General features: G+C 32.1%; 1 protein-coding gene across 6 annotated transcripts in view; it reads right to left on the reverse strand.

Moving 5' to 3' along the window:
- LOC148604299 (TBC1 domain family member 1-like) overlaps positions 1 to 21,418 on the reverse strand; it is a 48,542-nt gene that overhangs the window by 15,910 nt on the left and 11,214 nt on the right. For 5 of the 6 annotated variants that reach the window (XM_088550676.1, XM_088550674.1, XM_088550675.1 and 2 more), the window contains exons 2-9: positions 20,256 to 20,963; positions 13,841 to 13,933; positions 12,430 to 12,550; positions 10,469 to 10,560; positions 7,971 to 8,099; positions 6,891 to 6,995; positions 4,257 to 4,337; positions 3,033 to 3,295 (exon numbers count right to left, since the gene is read on the reverse strand). In XM_088550676.1, coding sequence (XP_088406802.1) covers positions 3,033 to 3,295; positions 4,257 to 4,337; positions 6,891 to 6,995; positions 7,971 to 8,099; positions 10,469 to 10,560; positions 12,430 to 12,550; positions 13,841 to 13,933; positions 20,256 to 20,963 — 1,592 coding nt within the window. Of the gene's footprint in view, positions 1 to 3,032; positions 3,296 to 4,256; positions 4,338 to 6,890; positions 6,996 to 7,970; positions 8,100 to 10,468; positions 10,561 to 12,429; positions 12,551 to 13,840; positions 13,934 to 20,255; positions 20,964 to 21,138; positions 21,397 to 21,418 lie in introns of those variants that run through there. The other variant, XM_088550678.1, reaches the window with a different exon arrangement.

Raw genomic sequence — 21,418 nt, forward strand, 5'->3', positions numbered from 1 at the left:
TCAAACCAAATTAATCAGCATATTTAGTTCGCAGTAAAAGTTGTTTATTGGGTTTGTTTATTGGTGTAAATAGCGTAAATAGCATCAAATTAATTATGATGTATTAGAAATACCTATAAAGTGGACCCAACTATCTGCATTTGAACCTTAAGACAATGGAACAATTTTCCTGCAGTAGTGCAAGATAATTGCAGATGCTAACAGGCTTTACAAATCTAAAGGCTCTGGCGACTGCTATATCAATTCTGATCTTCCAGCTAAATTGATAAAAATCTGGGGCCCAGTTGTTCAACTGGATAAATGTAGTACATAGTATACAAATAATTCACTGGTAAAATATTTAACAAGTGGTTTAAAGTTTGAAAAACTGGGCAAAAAAGTATTTTTCCAACATATTTTCCTAATATGCAGATACATGTATTAACACAAAATCTGTATTAAAAAGAAATCAATACATTGTACAATAACAATTATGTTCATATATCAATTCAACGTCCTTAATCAGTATTAATTATGATTAAAAAATTAATTTTACCTACAATGTTTGACTGACTGAGCACATGAAGTACCAGCATACATCTACATTTATTTTAACAATGTCCACAAAATTGAACACTTATTACACATTTAACTCTTTTCAAGTTTTGTGGTATAAAATGTTTCCTGTTGATGTAATTCCTTTAGGTGAGAAAATATTGTAGTATAATGACTTGTACAAAACATGTCATTGAAACTGTACTAACGTATACAAACTTTTCAGGAAAAAATATAATGTCTATTTACGTTATCCGATCAAAAGATCACTTACAAGGGGGAATATGATACTTAAAGATACCTAATTGTGAATACATGTATAAAAATTATTTGTCTGTTATGGGAATTTAATTACAGTTTTCTATCATTATAATTCATCTTAATCTGATTCTCTTATATTAACAGAAATAGAGGATGAAACTATATGTCTGTACGTGCATTCTTGCAACCTTTTTAGGGTCATTTATTTGAGGTGAGGCTTAATTTCACTGCATTAAAAAGACTCACTTCACACTAAAGAAAACTACAGATAATGTCAAGTTCAAAGTGTCGAAGTTGAAGGCAACTCCAAAAAATACCCTTATATACATGTACCAAAATGTACTGTGAAAATATATTTGTTTGTGGGGTATCGATTTTCATGGGTTTTGTAAACCACAAAATATAGTTCCCAATGAAAAGGAAATTTCTCATTCGTTTGTATGATAAAGTTGACAAATCCACTAATTCAACAATCTTTGAACTGATGATTTTTTCCTAAACTACAAAAATCGGTACCCACAAATAAAAGTACTATCTCAGTATTACAATGGGAATAAACATATGCCAAACTTGATCATTTTTTTTTTTAAAGAAACCACAAAGAAGATAGGTAGAGTAGTCCCTCCCTTATGTGGCCACCCAAACTGCAATCCAAAACTGGCCACATAAGAGAGGTGGCCTCTCTTGAGAGGTTAGGCCAATTTCAGTATTTCATTGTATATGTTTTTTTGCTTCTGTTCGGGTACATTATCATATATAGTTTTATTTCATATTTGTTATGATTTTTTTCAAGTGAAATGACAATCAACTACTGAATATTTTTTTGTTTATTTGTCATATTTTTCAAACTAAACTGAAAGTTATTGTCTACTTTGGACATTTGTTTTGTAGACTTTTGAACTTTCAAACCCACAGTTTTACCAACCTGCGCTTATGTAGTAAAATCATTTGATTACATTCATTTGTAATTTGAGAGTAATCTTTGGAAAATGAAAGCTGTCTATTGTGATCTATTGACAAAAATAATTGATCTGTGCCACTATCAATTTTACAAAGGAATACGACTATGTTATATAAAATCTATGCTAACTGGAATAGACAACTTTAAAACCAAATATATCAACCAACTATGAAAGACATGTCATGGCATTCTTTACTGTTAAAACATTCATCAGATCGAGCATTCAAGAGCTATGGGTCCTTTATTATGCAAATTTACACCCACTTACAGTATGTCAAAACTCATTCGCACCTGGTGCTTACAAAAATCAATTAAAGGTGTGACCTAAATGGCTAATTGCAAACAGATTAAAAAGGTAACAATTTTTGTTTGTAATTTGAAAAACCTGGTCATGTTTTTATTATTAATTATCAGTCATAATCATGACCAATCCATCAGACTAACTTCACACTTGGGTGCCCACCTGATCTAAGGGTTTCAGACTAACTTCACACTTGGGTGCCCACTTGATCTAAGGGTTTCAGACTAACTTCACACTTGGGTGCCCACCTGATCTAAGGGTTTCAGACTAACTTCACACTTGGGTGCCCACCTGATCTAAGGGTTTCAGACTAACTTCACACTTGGGTGCCCACCTGATCTAAGGGTTTCAGAGCAAATGACATTCAACTGAATAACTTTATTGAAAATATACTGCGGGGAAAATGCTCAACTTGAACTCCACTGGCACTAGTCCAAATAATTATGTCCTTTTGGAAGGCTAATTTTTATATTGCTTGGTCACCTCCCTTCATTAATAAGGCATTAACATCATGATTATCTGACTACACCGACACCTACAGTTTATATACTGACGATGAACGTGGCCGGATACAAAAGGCTAAACCTTCATTTCTTGTTTAAAGTTGTGGCCACTGGTAGCATCAGAGGGGTGGCCGTTTATAAGGGGTCAATTTGATTTGCAAACCAAGGAAGTTAATGAAGGTAATTTGGAAAGTTGAGAAAAAATTAACATACTACTTATTGACCTGTAGTGAAAAAAAAAGACTTATTATTCAAAAAAACTCGCAAAATTGTTTTGACTGATATCATTACTTCTCTTTACCTCAGATATAATTCTCATTAGTATTTTTTATTACATGTATATATGGGACTAGCTGAAAGATTATAAGTGGTATAGAGGGTTGACAAACGTAACTCTTTTCTTTATTTATGTAATTCTTAGGTACGCTAGATCTGGACATGACTCTCTTTCCTTAGTTGTACTAAAACTTACATTTGCTTCATAGGACTGGTCATACTGTTCCTTCTCTTTGGTGGCTCTTGTTCTACAACTGTTTCCTTCACTTTAACTAGATTATCCTGAAACTTTTTAGTCTGTATCCCTGTATCTGTTAATGCTCCTAGAGTCTGGCTCCGAGGTCTGGACTCCTTTGGAGAACCAGGAGGACTAGGATAATGGAAGTGCTGGGTATCTTTGTTGACATAGGCTGGTGAGGGCATTGGTGAGCAATCTGGAGTAGAAGCTGCTGAAGAGTCCTATTAAGAAAATAAAGATCTTTTTCATACCTTCCCTGAGAAATTTTAGGATTTTCAGTATTAGTCTTGGCACTGATATATTTTACTTGGAAGATCTAACAAGAAATTGCCATTAAGAGCCAAATGACCATAGCTTTTGGTAACTGCAAGCGTTCTTTAATTGGATATTTCATCTTGTCTATATGTTGTAAGTGGAGGTATTCTATAAGGAGAATTAGATGTAATACTGGGTGAATTTGATGGAGAGTTGGTTGGTTTAGTTCATTTATGACTTAACATTAAGGAGAATGATTAAGGCCTTATTAAACACCACTGCACCACAGCCAGGAGATGTTGGTCATTAATGTGTTTTCATGCTGTTATCTGACTTTTTGTGTCATCATTCTGTAACTGTGGATTTTATTACTTTCATCATTAGCGCCATTTAAAGTTTAATTAAAGGTGTATTAACACTTGTTGAAGACATTTTGGTAATCTCAGTATGTTTTTACAATTCTTACAAAGGTTAAATAATAGTGAATTTGTTGCATTGCACCAAAATCTGCTCCTTTTTCTAAGATATTTAACAAGGTAAAGTATGTATGCTCAAGGCTGAGTTAACAAAATTAAGCTGTTATTAATTTTACTTATTTCATTACATGTAAGGGAACAGGAAATGTATCCATTTATATTGAACTACAAAGTTAATTGCAAAAAAAACAATAAGATGATGTGCAGCTTGCTAAGCTTATCAAATTCTAATTTTCTATGTGTGTGACATACTTTCCTTTAATGGTGAATAGTCATGCCAAGTTTTATTGCCTAACTCCAAAAGATATCTAAGTTACAGAGGGGGAACAATTTTATGACCGACAGACAGAGAGTTGATTAATATAGGCCTCTCACCAATAGTTTCAAGGCCTTAATTAATCATATTGTCCCTACTGAAACCACAGTGACACTTTTTTTTAAGTTTACTTACAAAAGATCTAGTCCAGCTATGTTCACTCTCAGTTGTACCACTTCTATGTCTAATTCTTTCACCATCTTCTCTCTTCTTACCCTGAAAACAAATACAATAAAACCTGTGCTATACCTTTGGTATGATAACATTTATGGTAATATCAGGCAAATTTTCTTATTTGTTTCAGAGCGTTAATATTTTCAACTACTTCTACATCAAATCATGGTCATAATTCAGTGAACTACACTAATTTCCAACTACATGTATATAGATCATAGAAGAAGAAAAATCTACTCTAACGACTTGTCTTATTACTTTCCATCTTTAAGTACCGTATTTTGGTGTGTATAGTGCGCATTTGTGTACAATGTGCAGGGTGGTTTTCCCTTGAAAAGTTGATGTAAAAAACTTTTTTACCAATGCAAGTATGAATTGTATGCTGTGAAAATAGCGTAACTTGTTAGAACCAGGAAAATGTCTGGCTTTAATTAATTTGCCAATAGAAGGGACATTTCTTCTGTTTTGTGTACTTATTTCAATAAAGAATACTGTTTTTGTTACTTTTTGTATTTATCTGTTTTGTCCGTATTCATTACTATTCGGGTAAGAAATGGGTAATGCACACTATAGCTGAAATTGTCAGCTTGGACATATGTTTTGATTAAATTTGAAAGATTTCTATTGAGAGTAATAAATTTCTGAAGATTGCTAATTCTTGAAGAAGGACTGTTTTCACTACAATCAATGAAGGTGTCTGAGCAAACAATGCAGATGGTTATATAGGGCATGTGTGTTGAAAACTTGGCCAAGCGTGATAATGAGATGCAGAATTTTCTCTGATGGGTATCGGGGATACATAAAGGGTTTATGTTTAAAATAAATAGTTTTTTCAGTTGGATAAGGATTTTGATATTAGTTCACTGAAAAAAGGAAGCCAATATTTTCAAAAAGTAGAATATCCAATAACTATGAAGTAGAATTCATACGATACGTAAATATCGATATTATTTTTTAAACAAACTATACTTTGTCCAATGGAAATATTTTAGGGCTCTATGAGCTATGTGCCCAAGAATTTGTTATTCAGTAATCAAATTGTATCAAATTGTGTAAACTTGTGTGTATTTTAATTACTTCTTTCAAATCGTTAACAAGTTGTATACATCGTAAAGACATAAATATATACACATTGCAAAACAATTTACAATCTCCTTTGATAATACCGGTAATTAATTTTCTTGTGTCCTCGTCATGATTAATTAATCCCTTCAATAAACATGCCAATTGCTTGTTAGATATAAAATTAAGAGGTGAAATTCTAAATCTGCACCATTATCAGTGACATCTAAATACCCTTTGCAAAGCTACAATAACCATGTGACAACATTAGTTAATCAATACACAAAAACGAAAGTATGGCAGTTGTAAACATAAACTGCTGTGTTCTTTTGGAAGGAAATAAATTAAAACCAAAAGATCAGTTCAAGAAGATTTTATTGACAATCTATGACTACAAAGCGAACAAGTCAACAAAAAAACTCATGAAAAATCCATAAGCATGCTTTTGCAGCTCGTAAATGGTATCCGATTCGATGTTGATTCCCTCTAGGTCGGTAATTTTCAACCGACCTTAGGTCTGTAAAAATGTGTTAAAAAATGTATAGATGTATTATACACACTCCTATGTTCTGAAACTAGTTTCCTGGTAAAACAGTACACACAATACACACCAAAATATGTAAATCATTGAAGAACTGTTTACCATGAATTTAATTTCAATTTATAGCCGACAGGATAAATAATATTCATCATTTATTCTAAGAAAACCACTGAAAAAACTCAAACCAGTTTAGAAAATTTGCATGTTTTATCTAAAGAAAATTGATCTGTTGAGCAAATATATTTCATAAATAAACACCACTGCACCACAGCCAGGAGATGTTGGTCATTAATGTGTTTCCATGCTGTTATCTGACTTTTTGTGTCATCATTCTGTAACTGTGGATTTTATTACTTTCATCATTAGGGCCATTTGAAGTTTAATTAAAGGTGTATTAACACTTGTTGAAGACATTTTGGTAATCTCAGTATGTTTTTACAATTCTTACAAAGGTTAAATAATAGTGAATTTGTTGCATTTCACCAAAATCTGCTCCTTTTTCTAAGATATTTAACAAGGTATAGATGTATTATACACACTCCTATGTTCTGAAACTAGTTTCCTGGTAAAACAGTACACACAATACACACCAAAATATGTAAATCATTGAAGAACTGTTTACCATGAATTTAATTTCAATTTATAGCCGACAGGATAAGTAATATTCATCATTTATTCTAAGAAAACCATTGAAAAAACTCAAACCAGTTTAGAAAATTTGCATGTTTTATCTAAAGAAAATTGATCTGTTGAGCAAATATATTTCAAATTCTAAATTTTCTATGCGAAAAGGTTGATCTTCACATTTAATTCATGGTAAAAAGCATATGTTTAATTTTAATAATATTTAAATGCAGGATTGTTGAAATATTGCTAAGAAACAAAAAAGTGTTGAGGACGAACAAGTAGACTGTGAAACAATGTACAAAAAAGTGTCGAGGACAAACAAACAGACTGTGAAACATTTTACATACAAAATGAAAGATTCTTACCCTCAGCAGTAAAGATTCAAAAGATGTGGTTAGACTCTTCTTACACTTATTCTTAAAAGCATCAAAAGTTATGGCTGCTTTTCCTTTGTTTTCCATGATGTTAAACTGTTATAGAGAAAATAAATAAAGATTTTAATTCCCATATCAACATGTCAACTATAAACAAAAATCTGAAAATTAAAATCTAACTGCATGCACAAATGTTTTGTAAAGCAAAGTGAATTTAAGTTCTCAAAGCATCAGCTATCCTATTTTAAATTACATTGTCAGTACTCACAAAAATCAGTTGTTAAATACCGATTATTTGAAATTTTAATGACTTAAATGAATAACTGTTTCACTTACAAAATATATTACATAACAAAATATTCAAAGAAAATATTGATAAATATACATACATCTACAGCATGTGAGAACATGAACACCTTAGGAACACTAACTTCAACATTTACAATTTTACTAATTAAGGTTTACAATTAAGCTTATCCAATGAAATATATTTATTGTAAACAAATTATTACATAACTGATTAAGTGTAAGTGTTTGTAAGAATCAGGCAAAATTGGAAGAAGCAGAAACATGCATGTCAAAATCCCACCAATCTGAAAATATGATTTCATTCAAGGATGCTTTCTTTAGTTGAAAAGATCATTATTTGATTTCTGCATCACTGGATTTACTCAGACATTTTTCAAATAGAATCTTAGAAAAATGAGGTTTTTGACAGAGTTTTCTGCCCTTGAAATTTTCATTTTCAGTACATTTCAATGAAATTGTTACTCAAAGGTCCAACATGATATGGAAAATCTTGTCTGTTTTCCTTGATTCTGATGGTGCAAATATTCAAATTACACCATGAAAATGACTCTTACAAGGACAGACACTTAATGACTTAAGTTCCACATTTGCAAACAATCGTATAAGAACAAAGCACCATATATTAATGAATAACATTATGGTTATGTTTTCTGCTTGCTAAAAAGAGAGTGGAACATATTGGATGACTACTCTCCCCCCTAATTCTCAATGAACATTCCTAGAACACTGGGGAGTTCATGTTGTTTCAAGATGAATACAAACCTCTGCTTTCACTGATGATTTATTAGCATCAGATATATGTGTATGTTCTTTTTGTTTCATCTCACACAGTTTCCTCAGTCCAATCATCAGTATCTCTACCATTTCATCATAGCTCTGGGGATTCTCAAGCTAAAAATATCAAAATATTAAAGTGAAGATAAATAGATGTTGGAAGCCACTATCTCTAAGGATCCTTAAGGTCAAGATGCTTAAAATGTATCAGATCCTAGGAAAGGAACCTCCACCTAAAAAAGACAAAAATGATGCCGGAAGCTGGGCAGGAAACAATGAATGAGAATAAGAAAACCAAAAGGCTCTTTTCAGTGGATAATTGAGTACATTCTAAGAATCCTATAGGGCTAGTAATTTTTTTTTTGCACAAGCCTGGTGGGCTACATGTCAAAAATAGTTCAGTGTTAAACCCTACAAAGTTATCATTATCATTTAAACAACATTGACAACAACAAGGCCTTATAAAACACAAAAGTTTTGCAGTCCTGTAAAAAAAAATCATTAACACAATTATAGTTAAAAGTACTTTAAAACAATAAAGGACTGATATGCAGCAAGAATTTACTAATTAATAATTTCTTTTGTGCACATTTTTTTTTTTAATTTAAAACACCAACAGAATATCCATGAAACATCAACATTTAAAGTACCTTTGGTACTTTAATGTTAATTTTTGTCTTTACTATGTTTCTGAAATACACATACAAATTTCCAGTAGATACCATTTACACCCAAATTGAAAGATGGAAAGTATCATGGTTGAGTCTGATGACGTTTTGCACAATTCTTCAATAATTTCAAGCTTAAACACATTTTAAATGTATATGTATATCGATTCGTGGATATTTGTTTGTTTGAAAAATATTTGTTTGGATCAGAATGAAACAAAATAACTTCGGGGCAAACATATAAAAACATTTATCTTGAAAATGAGTTTGAATGACTTTCAACTGGAGTTTAAAAGGATTTTACCAAATTCATGAAGATATTCCTGTTATAAGTGGAGTCTAAATGGGATGTTTTTAAAGCACAGAATTCAATTTTATCCTGATTTACAGCTAATATATCACTAGTCAGATAATTAGCTGGCTTACTTGCTTGCATTTTATTTAAAAGGATTCAAACTAAATAGAAATTATTTGTAGTCCTGTCCTATGTAAAAAAAAAAACAGTAACCCCCCCTCTCCTCAGAATCAGAGGTATAAATATCAATTAAATATCATCTAGGTGTAAGAAACTAACATAATTTAGACATCACTCACTGAGCCCAAATAACTTTACCTTAATTGAGCTAGCAAGAAAGCATCACACAAAACTATGAATTTTGGCATCAGCTCTAAATGGTAAAAGTTTGATGTAAAACTAAAAATACTCTTTGCACAAGGCTTTCAAATGTGACAGTAAACTGTGTTAAAAACTATAAGTTCTGGTTAATAGCTTAAAGGAAACTAAGGGATTGACTTTATTTGGGAACAAAATGACAAATGAAAATGTCAATGAAGTAATTACAGTGCACCCTCGTTATACCACCCCTCTTTAATGCAGGTCCTTCACTTATTGCCACACTTTTTCAAGGTCTTTTTTTCCAAAATTATCACAGTTTCTATGTAAATATTTCCTCGATCTATTGCCACCCTTGCATACCACCTAAAATTTTGCCTGGTCCCTTATAAAGGAGGCAATATATCGAAGGTGCACTGTATTTCATTCTAAAGAAAAGATCCACAAAATAAACCAGAATTGTTGTTTAAAGCTTTTTAAACCTTAATGTCTAACCCTGTTTAACTAGAAAAGCTCGAAGTTAACACTAGTTTTGCTAACTTGTTAACTCGTCTATTGAATTGGTAATTTAAAGACATCTTCATTCATGCAGTTAAACAGCTGAAGGTTTTTTTTCTACAAGGTAGATTTTCACCTACAGTAAAAAAAAACTTCTTGATTGTCAACTTCAAAGTAATCAACTCCTCAAAATTTATGGGGATTAAAGTTGAAAATTGCTTTAACAAGCTTTCTTTAAAAGCTGAAATAAGCCATGTTTAGTCATTTAGAGAAATTGCCCTTTTACATATTTTATTCCATCTTCAAAACTCTGTAACCAAGAAAAATAAGACTGGTTAATTGATTTTATTCAATTGTTTTCTGACAGATGCCACATCAACATTTAACATTTCTAGGATCATTAAAACAGCATAACACAGGAAAATATATTACCCCCTCTAAAACATAATATTGACACAAGTCAATAATGTCACTACATCTTTTAAAAGTGACAAGTTTAGAAATATTGTGAAATTACTTCATACTAGAAATCCTATTCTAGGCCTGGGTGACACAGAACTTTAAAAAAATAAAAAATAAAAAAAAATATTTAAATTATATATAAAAAAATATATAAAAATATTTTAAAGAAAAAATTCTGTGGTGCCAAGGTCTGAGATAGGCATGCTTTAATAATACCACTATGATAATTCAAGTAAAAAGGGTACCTGAACTAAATTATGAACTTCAGACACATCTTTCTCATGAAGATTCAGTAGTCGCTTCTCCAACAATTCATAAGCATTATGACTAGATAAACCTAAAATGAAGACAGGCAAAAAAGATATACAAAAAGATACAGCTATTTCTTACGATGTAATTTTAAGATTGATTTTGACAGATTCATCAAATTTAAAATCATGCAATTTGGAACTTTTGAGATACTGGTACTTTTTTATACATGTACTACGAAGGTACTTTTATTCATGGGTATCAATTTTCATGTCAGATTTCCACTATTTTGTGTATTCTTGAATTCATGGATGTTATTTCACCTCCACAGTTTTCGAGTAAATTTAAAATGTCATTGGAAATCAAAATTAGATTTTATCCAACCACAGAAACTGCTACAATTGGTACACCATGAACAACAATTCTTCTACCATAAGTGCAGAATGAATGAGAAATGGTCAAGCGAGGTAAAAACAAATCATAGAACTAACTTTTCACCAAATTACCAAACTACTTTAACCCCACCCCACCTGTCCCAAGTCTGGATATTCTGGCCTCTGTATGTCTTGTTTCGTTTTCATCTTTAGTTTGTTTTTATGTTACTTGAGTATATAGGTGCAACTCTTTCACTGTACCTGTGTATAATGTTTCGTGGCCAGCTGTAGCCTGCCCTGTGGTATGAGGGTTTATTCATCATTCAATGAAGACCTATGGGTGGCCTTGGGTTGACATTTTCATTCCGGTGAGTTTGACATCTACACCATACCTATTATCGTTATATTTGAAATAAGGATATCTAAAGCTGTCGGTCAAGTTGTTTTCTCTTTGACATCAACACCAAACCTATTATCGTTATATTTGAAACAAGGACATCTAAAACAAGCCTTGGGATGACATTTTCATCCTGGCTGGGCTGTTGTCTCTTTGACATCTACACCATACCTATTATCATTATATTTGAAATAAGGACATCTGAAGCTGCATTTCAAAGGACAGAAATCTTTATATCAGTGTGGCATTTCGCTTTTGAGCAAAAGCAAGATTTCTAAACAAGAATTTTCACTTTTATCTTTGAAGAAATCAGACAGATTGAAATTCACACAAAAGATTATATAATAGGATCTTGTTTGTTTATCAATACAGGGAAGTAAATTAAGCACATCTGTTATTTAGTGGCTATCTGGAAACTGAAATATTTTTTTAAAAGAACAAAGTCTTTTTACTGACAAGGAAAAATAAGATCTGAAACATTTTCTATGCAGTTATTCTTCATTTATCCCTCATTTTTTTCTCCACAGAGAAGAAACATTGTGGAAGCTTTATTCCTTTAGAAAGGACTACATTTTGAATGTTTTTAGCCTAGTGATTTACAGATTCTTTTTCCTATAAAAGGATTCTTATAAGTCAAAAAATATATGCACTGGTACAATCCAAGAGAATTTCACCAAATGTTGATACCCATGCATTAAAGTATTTTTTGGTAAATTCAGTGGGATGTATAACTTTAAACAGTGCAAGGGAGTAACATGTACAAATGTAATCCTCCCACTTTTTTAAGTTCTTATATCCAAGGATTTCAAAGACAAAAATTTCTCTCATAAAATAATTGAAAAAGCAACCCCTGAAAAAAAAAAAAACATTACATTTCCCCTACACCATGTACAACAGAACATGTTTTAGGCTTAGATCATTTTATTCTCTAAGGCCTAGGATTTTTTGTGTAGAATTTTTTTCTCATGAGAATAATCATCTTTTTTCAGTATTAGCTGGACTTAAAATTTGTATTGAAAATTTACATTATAAAGTAATGGAAGAAACATTAATTCATACATTTTTTTCTGTCCATGGAGAGATAGAATTTTTTTTGCAAATGATTTTCAAGTCCCAGGCCCCCTCATTAATTAAAGGGTCTACAAAAATGCAGGTGAATGAATTGTTGAATTCATCATACAGTTACCATTAAGTTCCTGACATAATCTGTGTAGTTGATGGAGAGGACACATTATACAAATCTGTTGTCGATTTTGTTCAAATGCCGTTTGGAATGCAGATCTCAGAACAGACATAATTTCATCAGTCTGCAAATCAGAATACAGCAAACAGAATTAAATTTATCATGCTACCCATATTGTAATAGCCATCAAATTTATTGCTTAAAATTTCCTACAAAAAACCTAGATATGAATCATGCTACCACAGTATTTTTGCAATAATTCAATATCAGACTTAAAAACGTCAAATACACATCCCATAAAGCCCTCGTATGCACAGATACAGCGGTTTGTGCTTTCAACTACAAGACCGATGCCAAAGTCTAGTTAAAATTGATTTAAGCTGAGTGAAATTCTGTGGATTTTTATACACTTATCGAAGAAAAAACATTGAAATTAATGGTCATTACCAAAAACAATAGTTCAAAAAAAGGTTTCTGATACAGAATGATACAGCTAATTTTTCCCAGAACCAAACTAATAAGTATCCAGTACCAAGAAATTTACAAAATAGAAAAAAAATTAGCACTCAGTATATTACATCCCTTTTGGGTAAAGTAAACAGTTACTTGTAATACATCAACATAGACACAAATGACACTTGTACAAACGTCTTATATCATTGATCAAGTAACTGATGCTCTCGGGATGTTTCTATACTTCAAACAAAAGTTTCAACCACAGAAATCAGATAGCTTCTCTATTTGACACAATATTACTATCTCATGCAAAGTTCTAATACTTAAAGATAAAAGAATCATGTTTGGTCACTAATATTGATTGGTAAATAGGTTATACAAAAAATTATCAACGTTAAAAGTTCATTTGTAGGACATTTTTCTGCAAAATAATGCATCAATAATGAGCAAATCGTGGGAGTTGTAAAATGTCAATATTCTCTACCGGAAACTTAATTCTGATTTGTGCATATTGATTAGATCCTTAAAGTCTTTTTAGTGATTTTTCTATATAGGAATGATTTGAATGAAGCAACAATCTGAATCAAATTTAAAAATGGCATTTTGTAACAAAGTACTGAGTAGGAGAGCAAGAAAACTGGCTGTGATTACTTCTGATATTTAATAAAAAGGGTGTACCTTTTTCAAAAATGCAAAAATGAGTTTTTCCAATTCTAATCAATGTTATGAAAAGATAAATCCATCATGTCCATTCGTGGATACAAAATCATGGAATAAAATTGTAGAAATCAATTGAATTGTGAACAAAGGGTTCAAGTAAAAAACATGTTTTGGTCCAGACACATTCACACAAAATTTGATTAAAAGTTGTTCTACCAGAAAAGCCTTCAGACATGGACAATTATTCATTTAAGAGAATAACATAACGGAGAATGTCATACATGTATTTGATACTTACAACTGAGACGGAATGACACTTCATTAGATGACACACAAATACATTTCCATTCTCCCTGGCAATGAAACCGAACACCTCAGAGTTGTCTTTACCCTAAAAAAATAACACAAACAGTACAATTACATTAAAAAAATCGCTATAGCTACAAGCATTTTGGATAACTAGAAACATTTTTTTTACTTTGAACAAAAATGTTCTTATAGGCCATGGATACCCCTGTCCCTATAATTTGAAGAAAAATTAAACAGAAGATAAATGTGCCAGTGAACCTGTGCTGAACATCAAATACACAATACTATCATTCATACAGTCACTTCAGACCAGTATGACAGCATTATCAAGCCCAAGCTGGATACCAAATTTCTACCGGTAATCCTTCTCATTCAAGGTTACTGAGATTTTGTGCAAATTAAGCTGCATGTATGTGACAAGACTTACACAGTAACAGTAGTAGAAATAATAAGAACTGTTTGTTGCAGAATGACGGATAAGGGAGAAACATTAAGTAACTACAGGGCATCAGAAGTCTAATCATCATTATGTCAGGGCTCCAATAAGTCACTACAGTACATCAGAAGTCTAATCCTCACTATTTTGTGAGGATGAAAAGTCCCTGATCAGATTTAGATGACTCCATGTTAGAGGAAATGGAATTCATCCACATTTTTTTTATTAATATGTACTCTTTATATACATGTACAAGAGTAAAGGTTAGATTAAACCTATGCAAAACAAATATTCAAGTTCAAGCATTAAGTTAGATACAACAGTAAATTAATATTGTTTCAGAGAGCTCCACATAAAGCATAGAATATAATTTTACCCATTTTGTATTATTTACAGTGTTAGAATCAGAGTTTTTTGTCAACAAAGACCCATCATAATTTTACATAGACAAAACTGTACATTTTAAAGCAACTTGGGCCAACTTCATCACAGACCTGCTTGATTTTACAGACTCGGTCCATAGGTCTACTGCTTATTTCTTTCACTGTATTTACAGCTACACATTTTATGGAATATATCTTGGGCACAGTAATATAAGGTAACTCAGGCAACAAAACCTGAGAAGTAACTGAGCATTCTGGTACAGAACCATAAACTACAGAAGTATCAGTATTGATCAACCAGTACAGCATTTCATCAACTTATGATTTGATTGCTTGTTTATTCTCAGTACATCACGATTGTAGAAAATAAAACAGTGAAGCAATTAGCTAATACTCCTACACAGAATGGTCTATGGAAGGAAACAAATGCTTCATAATGACCAGATCATGATTTCAGAACAGGATTTTCAGAAATGAGGCTTGTCTATTTGAAAACCTTCACCTTATGGGCAAATATTGTTGCTGGGATTGAAATTAGCAGTTGTCCAAGGTCCAAGACCCTCACTTTATGACATAGGACCTTTGAAACTTCATTTAGACCTTCATTCTTATGCAATGACACTTTATTTAGGACTTCTGATATTTCTCAAGTGAAATACAGATTTAAAACTTTAAAAAGTCCACTCTTGAATCACCACCACCACTGTTGTAGTACTGATAATTCATATGTAACCATAATGTCACAGCCTCATAGAGAAATAGATTCTCCCAAAGAGAAATTAGCTTAAAACCATTTACAGACAGACATTGATAATGCTAATGTTCAAGGTTCTTAAATGAAATAACTTGAATCAATAAGTTTGATAGTAATCATACTATTGTCCATATTTTCTGGACTATAAGTTAATATCTTTTTTTAGCAAAGTGTCAGCCCTGACTCATCGTCCACTTCGACTTATCTATGGATTTTTCAAGAAAAATGTTCATCGACAATGCTTTTCATTAGATTTGTTTAGTTCACTTTCGACTGCTTTAATTCAAAATTTTTGGTACACTGCAATCAACAAAGGCCGTCACTGAAAACAGTGCATCCGGCGATTGAATTCCAACATTACTGATCATTGCCGCTATCCTTTTATGGATGAATACGAAGAATACAATGATGTTAATAAAAACTCTGGGACTTTGAAACCATTAAAATATATAAATAAACTCTAAAAGACACATTAACAAAACTCCTTTTTAACTTGGAAAACATTATTCCCTACTTGCGGAGCTCGGGATACAGCCATATTTTATCCTGTTTTTGCAGAGTTACCTCCCGTAAGAGCAGGTATAATTTCGAAGTCTCTCTAATCGATGTTCGGATTCGGGCGCAGAAAAAAGAGGCAACTCGAATGAAAATGGAATCCCCAACAAACAAACACAACGGTGTTTCTAAAATTTACAGGGTGTTTCATTTTGTTGGTAGGTTACATAAGGATGATTTTCATTTGTATCCCAGGTAAAGAAAATTTATGGCACAGTCAGTAGAACTAGAAATTCTCTTTTGACTTTCGAGATTTTCTAAAGTATCGTCGGTATCGGATGGAAAACCTTACGTGTTCCGAATAGATACCTGCTCCAAAGGGAGATAAATGTTGACAAAACGTTGGTCCGCAAGTCTGGAATAGAGTGTTTTGGAGTTAATGGTTCTATAATATGCAAATTTATACCCATTTACAGTATGTCGTAACAAATTCACACGTGGCTCAAATTATAATTCAATTAAGGTTGACAAAATGTTGGTCTGCGAGTCGGGAATCGAGTGTTTTGGAGTTATCGGTTCTATAATATGTAAATTTATACCCATTTACGGTATGTCGTAACAAATTCAATTAAGGTGTTATCTAAGAGTAATCAAGGGAACCAAGGCTATAGCGGTAATCAAAAGAATGTAATCCAGGGACAAAGACCAGACATGGAAAACAGACATACACAACAAAGAACATAAAATAACTAAAATTATACATACAAAGTAACAAAAGTAAAAGAGCAACTCCGACTCCACTAAAAACTGGGAGCATGGGCCAGGTGCACTGGTAGGGTAAGCATCCTCTGCTTTTCTAGAAACACCCGCAGAGTTGCTCATAAAAAGTCAAGTCTGGGGTAGACAAACGAGGAAAGGAAAACTATGACCCATTGAATAAATCAGTTTTCATGGCGCTGATAGATACACCATAACGATCCACGAGTTCATGATGACGACCATAAAACTTCTATAGTGATGAATTCAATCTTGTAACAACATAACCCTGTTCCAGAAGCATATTTGTTAGAGTTCTAGCGCGATACAAAAAGTTTACGTAGTTTCGGCAAGCTCTGGCATAACGTATGAGTTGTGATATGAACACTCCATACGCAGGAGCCGAAGGGATATTGCCACAGATAAAAGAAAAGTTGACAATTCTGAATGAAAAGTTTGGTCAATAGTTTTCCTTTACCATCAATTTCTAAGTGTAGGTCAAGATATGAGGCTGACTTCACAGTGTCTGTAGTATCCTTTATCTCAAGTTTTTTGGGTAGATGCGATGTATCACATCCCCGAAATTAGGATTGTATAAAGATAATACGTCATCTATATAGCAGAAACTGAGATTGAAGGATCTAGCCAAACAATATTCTTTCTTTCTGATCAGATCAGCTATAAAGTCAGCCTCATAAGAGTGAAGGAATAGGTCAGCAAGTAAAGGAGCACAGTTTGTTCCCATTGGAATGCTGACCGTTTGTTGAAAAACACGTCCACCACATTGGACAAATATGTTGTCGATTAAAAATTCCAGCATTTTGTGAACATCTTCCTCTGTATATTTGGAAGATGATTTGGAATTATTTCTTACAAAGTATGAGGAATCTCTACCAAGAACTATATATTTGTATCTAGGTGTACCATCTTTTTTGGAAAAACAACGATGTATAATGTTTTTAAGTCTGGATTTTAACTGAGTATGGGGAATAGAAGTATACAGTGTTGAAAAATTGCTAATTGCAACCAAATTTGCAGGTAACAATTATTTTTTATTGTACTTCGTAATACCAGGTAATATAGTACACTAATTACCGCCATTAATTGTCACCAAATCATCAAACGAATTTCCCGCTTATTTCACACATGGCTTCCCACGTTTGACATGTTTACGATTTCGTAAGCCAGGCGTCGGTTTCACAAAAAGTCGTAAGTGTGAAATTGATCGTAAATCATGATGTCACAATGCTATTTTAGTTTATGACGTCATTACTCACCATCAACTTTACACTTACGACTTTTTGTGAAATCGAGACCAGATGATCTATGGCTTCAGAGCCACTGATACATCATTCAATAAAAATAATTGAACTCATGGACAAAGTACACTTTAACAAAAACATATATTTAATTAATTCAGAAATCCTATACTTAGTAACATCGCTGGAATATAATATGCTGCTGAAAACAAACCGCTCAACTATTAAAACTTCAATTGAATTACTAATATTAAAAAACTACTTTTGAATTTTAGAAATTGATTTTCTAATATCAGAAAATGGATTTGTTGTATTCAATGACAATTTTTTAATATAAGAAAATCATTTTGTAATACATGTATTAAAAAATGTGATTGATTTTCTAGTATTAGAAATTCAATTTGTAATATTAAAAAATGTTTGATATTTTATAATATTACTAAATCAGGAATTTGTAATATAAGAAAATAAGTGTTTTCTAATATTAAAAAATGATTTTTAATATTACAAATTTATTTTCCAATATTACAAATTCATTTTCTAATATTACAAATTCAATTTGTAATATTACAAAATGTGTGATATCACATAAATCAGGAATCCGTATGGCAAGCCAAAGTGGACAAAAATCAATATTTTGCAATATTAGAAAATGAATTTTTAATATTAAAAGATCTTTTCTAATATTAAAAAATAGATTTTGTAATATTAAAAATTCATTTTCTAATATTACAAAATATTGATTTTTGTCCACTTTGGCTTGCCATATGAATCTTCGTTGACATGTACGATATAAATGCTCACGTCTTACCCTCCACTGATCTGCCAAATTCAACTTATCTATGTTTTTTCATCAATTTTAGTCAAATTTAGGCAATTCCACTTATACTCCACATCGACTTATAGTCTAGAAAATATGGTAGCCGTGAGGTGAGCTAGGGTCACAGAGACTGAGAGTAGACTATGCTATTTGACATCATTCATACATTTTGTGCATTAACACCGTTTTTTGTTAAACACTGTGAAACCCTTATCAACCAAACCTTTTTCAAACTGAATGATTTGCTTTGTTAAGGCAGATAATCAGTTTACAAAAAATTATCAAAATGCATTGGAACTTATATAAAGGGATACAATTGTCTCCCTAATGTACATGAAATTTTATATTTGAAGTTGAATTATTGATAACTATAATAGTTATCTTTGTATACTATACAGACTATACATTACAGCATTTTTTTTACCAACAAAACCCATATAATTTCTGACAGCAACACAGAAATGGCCTGGTCACATATTTAGTATGCATTATTCAGGAAGTTCATACAAATGTAGTAATTAATAGCTAAATGTATTTATTTATCTACAATGTATGTAGATCAGTCTGTTGATCAATACTACCATATATTTTACACTTAGGCAGAATCAATTCTCAGTAAGTATATTCTGAGACAGTCAGGATTAAGCGCATTAAGTATCTGATTTGCATAGATTTATTGGATCTTATTATTTCTGTATCAGCAACTTTCCCGTTATTTTCTATCTTGTTCATTTTCAACCCATTTAGGTATATAGGACTTTCACAATATAGTCGTGACAACTAATATCAGATAACTTTTTTATTAAATTACAATTGAAATGTAAATCTTCCTCCAAGGAAACAACAAGTGAGAAAGACAGATTCCCCCCCCCCCAAAATGTCAATTTTGTTTTAAATGCAACTATTATATTACCATACAACATACTTCTTTTGATGAAGTTTTTTGTTAACAGTATTTTATATCAACTTAAAACATACTCTTAGTTATTGTGTGCAATATTGATTCATATTTCTGCACTGACAGCCATGTACATGTACGTGTACAAGTACATTTATAGCACAAAAATGTTCGAATTGAAACAAAACTATAAAATTAAGATATCATGTGATACATTTAACATCATTCCCACTAGTTACCATGCACCCCTGACCTTTTAAATGTGGGGTACAGAAGGTTTTTTATGGATGAAAATTAACTGACATATTCAGACATACATTTATATTTGACTTAATTTTGCAAATCTTGACACATTTTGACAATGAACATTTCCTTCAAGAAGACAAAACTAACAGAAGACAAGAAATTCAAGAATCAAAATAAAAATGAAATATTACTAACTGCCCACATTTACATTTGTTAAATTGTATGTGCATGATTTTTATTGTACATGAATAATGTACTGCAGTACATGAATGGGCATGCTGATAAAAATCCAGCAGACAGATATTTATCCAGAAGATAAAGTTTCGAACAACTGGGCCATGTAGTTTCCATGCTTACCTGTGAGACTGAAGAAATGTCCTTAAATCTTTTGTCCAAAATAGTTGTTTTTTTATCAAGGCTAATCAAAGAGACTTCATTAGCACCCAGCCTAAACAGCATGGTACGGTTTGGGTTTAGGACTTGGTCTGCATTTAAACAGGTTTCGTTGAAATGTACATGAAGATCTTTGTGGGAATGTTCGTTGTCTGACTTTGTCAGTACTTTATTAAGTGCTTCATCTTTTGCTAATTCACCCAAGTCATGTAGTTCTCCAAAGTGTGAAAGCCCTGATGGGAAGTGGTCAGAATTACTGAGTATGTTTTCTGATGAGCTTTGATGATCACTTGACAGACTTGAAAGTTCATCATTACTGCTAGCAGGACTGTCAGTAAAAATACTATGCTGTTTTTGAAGCTCATTTTCAGTAACTGTAACATTCTCCTCTAATGTTGCTGGTAAACTTTTTGTACTGACACCACTACCATGGCGTCTTCTTTGTTCCTGTTTATCCTCAAATACTTTCTTCCTTTCCTGTTCCTTTTTCAAAAGTTTATTGTAAAGATCATCAATATGAGCACAAGTAATTTTCTTAGATTGGAGTTTAGCTCTACCAATATACATAACCTCATAGAAAGCTTTAGCAGGTTCTGAAGCCTTCTGTTCACCCAGATCTTCAAATACATCTCTTCTGGTTTCCTCTTGAATACAACTGAATAACTCAGGAACCTATAAGATAAGAGTAATTAAGTCAAAAATAGGAGATTTAACACATACTTTTTCAAGATACAATCATATTGTATTTCTACTTATTACCCTGGTACTCCAGTACCCCTTTCCTGTGGTGATAAGTGGCTGTTTACATTAGCTTAGCTACTCTTTATTGCAAAACACAACCACCTACCTTTGCAACTAGAACAATTTTCTCTGACAACATTTGGGTTTCTGTGGATATTTTACCATTAACTTGGATAAGCTTTAAGCAATCAAAAATAATTCACAATCTGTCGAATCCAATCATTCATCATTAATAAGAAATGAATCAACAGTCAAGATTCAGTGTTCTAGGATTTTTCAGAAATTGAGGTTTCCTCGGGAAAAGTCCACATAAAACTTTCCCACAGTCAATGACTGCTTTCCTAACAAAACAAATCTTTACAGCATATGAAGTTTTCAACTTGCCA

The sequence above is a fragment of the Perna viridis genome, chromosome 10, assembly GCF_037379345.1.
Source record: "Perna viridis isolate PV_CMFRI_1.1 ecotype Kerala chromosome 10, ASM3737934v1, whole genome shotgun sequence".
NCBI classification, from domain to species: Eukaryota; Metazoa; Mollusca; class Bivalvia; order Mytilida; family Mytilidae; genus Perna; species Perna viridis.